Genomic DNA, 7,083 nt, shown 5'->3' with positions numbered 1-7,083 from the left:
TATATATATATATATATATATGGCTTAACGCTATCGTAGATACGAATATAATTTTCCGTTAATACACGCCATCTGCTTATAATTTATAATTGCGAAACTATATTTCATGATGCAGAAATGTCATAGGAGAAATATTACGTCAAGTGTAAAATACTTAATGTTATTAATACATAACGTAATGAGAATAATGCATGAATTACACGCACGTATACACGCGAGCTGCCGTCGAGTTAATTGCGATTATAGAGAGAAGCGCCATTAATTAATCGCAAAATTTAACGCATTCTATCGATATAACCATAACAGAATATTTAATTAAATCGGCAATTAACTACTTAAAACGTTGTTTACACTGCACGACACGATACGTACAACAGTGATATATACAATTAGTGATATAGAGCACTTTTAAAACGTTTTACGAACCATAATAATTATGCATCGTATGGATAATAATCAACGCGTTTAGTAGAAATAACAAAGTAGAAGTAACAATTGAATATGACTATTTTATACTGAGAACAATGCATAACGAACTTCAGATCAGAGAGTCATCTAATCATGTTTGAGTGCTACTGGATTATTACTCAACTGTAATCTTCGTTGAATGCACATATTGAGTTTGATTAATTGATACTGATATAGCAAATCTCTGTTACAACAATCTCTGCCAAACTCAAGATAGTAATAGTCATTCCCGTGACATATCGTGTAAAACGTGGGGTATAAACATTCTAATAACGCTAAAAAAATCAAGATGAAACATATTAATAAAATTCTATCTCGATACATTTAGCGTAAATTGAAAAACCTACAAAACTAAATTAATAACTGACCGTTCTCGGATGTGACGACCCTCCTCATCATCCTCCTCCTCGATGTCGTGTAAACGCGGGCTAAGTCGATGCTGAGTGCCCTCCCTACCGTAATCTTCTTCTTCGCCTATCCTTAGCTCACACTCCTTCTCTTCGTCGTCAAGATCATCAAGGTCTTCATCAAGATCACCGAGTGGTGCACGTTCTTTAAACTGAGCCACACAAATGCGTTTCGGTGGTTGATAAAGATATTGCTTCTCCTGTTGCAGAACTTTCTGCTGTTGTTGGTGCTCGTGTTGTTGGCTTCTTTGCTGCTGGTGGGGTTGTTGATACTGATGCTTCAGCAAAGAACTCTTCTTGGTCTCAGGGGTGGCCCCCGAGACATCAACACCACCCCCACCCCCGCCGCCGCCGGCGCACGGCAGGCAGCAAGACCACGCGCCCCCCACCTCGGCACCCTAGCGCACTCAATATCAAAACATCCAGGGGGGCCAGCTGCAGTCAGGGTATTCCGTTCCAAATCCCAGCAGAGACAGCGTCCGCGATGCTGAGCAACGTGCTCGCTGGGGATTTAGCAATCCCCAGACTCGAGCGAGTAAAGTGTCGCTTAAGTCGAGTATCGCGATATACACGACGATACCCGATGCTATTTTCTTTGTTGACTCTTCATGTCACTACTTAAGACGACGAAATGCGGTTTTGGCATGAGTGCAAACCTTGAGTGCCCTTTGCTCCGTTAAAGGCCGGTTGAATGTCGCCGTCTCTCAGCAACTTCACAATTTTGCCGCTTGAGATGTTTTGAAAGTTCTTAACAACCATATAAATGAGCAACGAGCAGTCGGCTCGCGGAACTCAAACCGTTAATTTAATTTTTTCAGAAAATTCAACTGTTCTCCGTTGCTTCGTGCTTACACTCGTCAACGTAATGCTTCGCGAGCTGCATGATTTTTTTATTTCCTCAGGACTCCGTCTAGCGTACTGTGCAAATTTTACACATTTTTTTCTCTCAAGTCACTCTTGTAAGCTACGCAAACTTTTTTATGGCGATAATTTAAATATGCAGAAAAGATTGTCCCTTTGCAAGGCTTTCGTTTATAAACAGATTAGCAATGTATCTCATCTCAATAAAAGCTATTTTGGCTAACTTTGCTTATATGACTGGGATATGTTTCATAAAACTGTAATCTGCAATGTTTGAATTATACATGATTTTCGGAGTTTTTAAATATATTTCTTTTCTTCTGTGTTAAAGATAATGGAAATAAGAAAACATGTATTTCTTTCTCACCATCATTTAATATATAAAATTTTTTAATAAAATCTCAACATCAAAAATGTATAGCACATTATTCTGTCTTTTTTTTTTTAATTTATTCTATCTCAGTGGAACGTTTTAATTTAACGATCGTCAGGAAATTGTCTCTCACGTCTGAATATGCTCACACAACGAATATCAAACGATAGATCAACTGAATATCGAACAGCCAGTAGAATTTCCATCGTGACACATTTAGCATGGTACCACATTAAATTAGTGATTCATATTCAAGCCACGTTCGCCATCATTTTTAGGTCGTTTTGATACATGGATTTGCCTTTTAAATATCATGATGAATTCCCTGTCACACTTTATTATTTCTGAAAATTAAGAACATATAATCTCAAAAATCATCCATCATTATTTTTAGAGTTCCAATACCTTCTTTTTAAAGCACTCAATTTCTTGTTCTTTATATCGACATGATACACGCATATTATTATTATTAATAAATCAATTATGGGTAAATAATATCTTCAAATATTGAAGAATCTCTCAATCTTTCATTTTTCAAACAAACACTCAGATTTTTAAATTATATCCTTACTCTCGATGTTGATTCTTTCGCAGAGTCCATTATTATACAACACTATCACGTAGCAGTAACATATTTACTAATGAAACGATTAATGGAGCAAGTTACCCTTTATCTCAAGGTTTCCTTTGATGTTGCATCGTCTTTCGTGTCACTCTTTCCCTTTGTCCTCTTGCCCACATGATTAAATCTGTCTGCAGCTTTTCCATCTGTCTTTAAATAAAAGTAAAATCCTGAACATCATCCAAAGTGAAATAACTACTGGCACAATTTCTTTATTCTAAGACACAATTTCTTTATTATAAGAAATATTTAATGGAAAATATCTTCTCTTAAATCTTCATGTTTATTTCGCAAATTAAAAATTTCATCATTATTCTCTTGATATTTTCGATTTACATCATGTGACTGAATCCTGTCCTTGAATCCTGTCAGTATTATTGCGTCTTACAAAGTCCCGTTTAGTCACAAGAGCACTAATCTCCTTTAGTCGACACTTACGCTGAGTTGTTTCAAATATCATAAAATGTTATTAAAGTAACATCCTTGTATAAGTTATTCTTACAACGTAAAAAACTTAAAATGAATTTGCCATTCTCTGATTTGTGAGTTTCCCATCTTATTTTCCCGTTCTCGTCACATTCACGCATTTCCTTCCAATTATTCACTCAAACTAACCATTATGAAGCCATTATGAAAGTAAACTGAACATGGAGTTTTGTCGTCGTCATTGTTGCCGTCGACGAGCCCACTCGTGCCTTTTAATTTATTTCGTGCTCGTCAGAACACTCGATATGCGGTTTAGGAAACTTTAAGACAACAAACCGCAACTAAGCTAGATATATCTATCATCCCTTTGCATCTTCTTGTTTGTAATACAGTTTACTGTCAATGGTGCTTACCGTTTGCTCGAGTTGCTTCATCGTCAAGTCACTTGTTTTCATGGATAATAGAATCTACATATTATTACTTGTTGAATCTATTCTGTTATTATCGATTGTTGTGACGTATAAAACTATGTTATCAACGATTTTGCATGTCGACATTTTCGCATATTTTTATTTCAGCATCTTGCTGTTGTAGTTTCCGTAATATGTGTATCGAACGGATATTATCATGTATGCTGTAGAAAATAGCACTGAGATGGCGAGTCGATTAGAAGAAACTTTAATTAATTCTTATTTCCGAACAGTGGATATTTGATTACAAAATTAATTAGTTAGTTTATTTATAGATATGTCACGTCTATTCCGAACACATTTTACCACATTTCGTTTCTAGTTAATCGTACGCGTGTTCAATCATCCCTCATGTTAACCCACTTTTATCCACAACGGCAATTAATAATATGTAAAATTAGCATTGCGAAAGATCGTAGCAGTCTATAATCAGAGAATACATGCAATTTTCTATGACACGCGATCGTCGAACCGAACGCACTCTTACGCACAAAATTCCCATTTTGGCACAATGTTTGAGTTATAAATCTAAATTACACGAACAAAATCACTCGAGGACACGAATGAGTTCTACTATTGTCGTTCCTTATGCTTAATCGTGCATTACAATCGGTTGACACAAATGAATTTTCGATTTGCACTCTCCGAATAACTCATTACTCGATTCGATTGCATCCATTCACTCGTGGAATTATACTTTACACTGGAATATGTCCCGTTTTTTTTAAAATTTCTGTTTATACATAGAGTTCATACGAATGCGTTTGACATATCGCGTAATTTTCAATAATGATGAATGAGGCTCTTGATACAGAAGTCAGACCAGAACACAAAATTGATTGTCGATCGTTGAGAAGGTTGCGCTCGGGTCTCGTAGAATAATTAGATATTGCACCGACGTTCTGTAAAATTTCGTGTAAGATTCACGATATGCTCGAAGAAAGAGCTCTCGTTTTATAATGGCAATAGAAGTTTCTTCGCACAACCGAGAAGAGAGATACATGCAAAAGCAAGAAATTATGTATCGTAACAATATAGAGACCTATGCAGTGCCACATATTGACAATGATCATGAGATATTAATTTTTCCATTCTATTATGTATTGTCTCAAATAACGAAATCAAACACGTATTATGTTACAATATTACTTTCTTTCTTCATTGCGCTACTCAATCTTAAATAGAGTACAATCAGAGGATCAAATCATTATAATTAAGAGGCTGTATCACGCGCGTGCATTTAATCTCAATAATGGTACTTTATTTTAGCAAGGGTTTTCTTTGGCGCAGGAAGCGCTAGGTCATAAATTAAATGCAAAGGTTAAGGCTGCAAGCTCTGAAGGCTGCAGAATGAAAAGACGAGCACGCAACGCATAACCCTATCACATTTCTAGAGGTGAATCTATGGTTTCAAAGTGAGAAATATGTTCGATTTTGCTGATAAATTAATGAACGACAAAACGTACTTATGACAACGATGTTATTTTTAATTATTGGCTATATAATATCTATATTCTATAATACATGATTGCTGACAGCAATAAGAAGATTCACGAGAATTTTAACGCAATATTTCAATGCAACAAATGATCTCATTTTATTTCAATACATTTATTACGTATGGCATCAAATCTAATATTCTTTGAAATATTCTATTTATTCCTTTTATTGCACACGTAAGCTTTTGTTAGCGATTATTAAATAGTCAAGTTTTGACTTTCGACAAGAAACAAACATTAAAAAATCATCAACAAATAATATCATTCTGTGATTACACTACGCTTTATTCTACATGTATAAGCTAAATCAAGCTAAGACGAAATCAATCACTACAAGCAATTTGTTTTAATGTCGTTGCACATTTTCTTTCAGCTTAAATCCTATACAGATTACACTGTAACATAATAGATTTTGTAGAACGATTGTAGAAGGATTAGTATCGAACAGGAGAGGTTCAAATTAAATACGTTCATACATGGGGAACACGACGAGTGAAGGACATTAGTAATTTAAGGGTCAGTAATTATAACCACGCGGAATATCCCAGAAACTATAGCTGCCAGCGATTGCAACATAATTCGATGCTAAATCAGTGAATTGAACATATAGTCATATATTGATATTGCAGGATGTAAATAAAAGTTTGTAGGTATTTTATAATAAATTAATGTCGCTCATTCCATTATTCGTCCATCTTTAAAACAAAATACTATAGCATTGAGACATTCGATAGAATCTTTAACTAAACATCATACTATCGCACAAGTATTCTATACTAATAATAAATATGCATTAAATAAATCCATAACATAATTATAAAACATACAACAAATGAGAAAGAGAATTGAAAAAATTAAAAGAAAAACCAATAATGAGTCGATAGTTGATAACGAAAATTGAACCGTAGAATACTAGGGACAAAAGCGTCTTCAGAGATTGTAAATTACATTCCTCTCTTAAGACTATACATATATCGCTATGCAGCTATATCGAGTAGCGTAATATGGAAATAGCTGACGTCAACTAAATGGTAAACTACTTGTTCAAATTACAAGATAATTAGGAAAACAAACGAAAATTACAAAACAATGGTTATTTCATCGAATAATCGAAATTAAAATCGCTACTAGCTTCACGTTTCATTAAATTAATTTAATCTAAAACATAAGCCCAGGAAAAAAATTTCTTTTTACACTTTATTAAATGTAGTGAATTATAAAATCTCACCTTAATTATCTTAATTGCATGCAAATTATGTACACACACACACACGCACGCGCGCGCGCGCGCGTATATATGCACACATATCCTATTTATATAAATAAGACAACCAAGGAAATACATCATAAAGAGGTAATCATAAAGAGTAATAGAAATAATTTGTTAATATCTTTTTACTTTTCTTTTACCATCGCCATTAATTAATTTTTACCCCTAATGTCAGAATTCGTTAAAAAAGTTTCAGTGTGTTCAAAATTCATGACAGTTTTTCACTGATATCTCTAAATAAGAAAAGTGAATTTAAGCGACTACAAGTAATCAAGCACAGCAGGATTACCATCCCTGGCCGGGTCGAGGATTTTAATATTTTCTCGCAATCTACCAGAATTTTTGCCAAACCATTAAGTCATGAAATTGCTTGGAAAGAAAAGCAGACAAACCTAAAAACTTAAAATTAAAAATACTGAAATGTTATATATAAATTCGTTGCGTTATGAAATATATATTTTCCCGCTGATCAATAGTTTCTCGTATATCTACGCGTAATTCATCGCAATAGATATTTGGAAAATACATAATTAATCATATTACATGCAATATGTGCATTACGTATACAATAAATATTATTACTAATAAATTCGGAATCATCTATGTAAATTACGATTGGATGCAGAATTTTATAAAATTTCAATAAAATATAAATTAAAATGTATTGCATATAAAATGTAATACAAT

At 33.9% G+C, this 7,083-nt stretch overlaps 1 protein-coding gene across 1 annotated transcript in view; it reads right to left on the bottom strand.

Annotated features, from left to right (window-relative positions):
• Positions 1-3,591, bottom strand: part of LOC108693280 — an 11,899-nt gene extending 8,308 nt beyond the window's left edge. The window contains exons 1-2 of the mRNA XM_018202151.1: positions 3,571-3,591; positions 837-1,273 (exon numbers count right to left, since the gene is read on the bottom strand). Of these exons, the coding sequence (XP_018057640.1) occupies positions 837-1,273; positions 3,571-3,591 (458 nt within the window). The remainder of the gene's footprint in view (positions 1-836; positions 1,274-3,570) is intronic.
• Between the last annotated feature and the right edge of the window lie 3,492 nt (positions 3,592-7,083).

This window comes from Atta colombica, unplaced genomic scaffold (genome assembly GCF_001594045.1).
Source record: "Atta colombica isolate Treedump-2 unplaced genomic scaffold, Acol1.0 scaffold9, whole genome shotgun sequence".
In the NCBI taxonomy this organism is placed as follows: Eukaryota; Metazoa; Arthropoda; class Insecta; order Hymenoptera; family Formicidae; genus Atta; species Atta colombica.
This window is presented reverse-complemented; position numbering and strand designations above follow the sequence as displayed.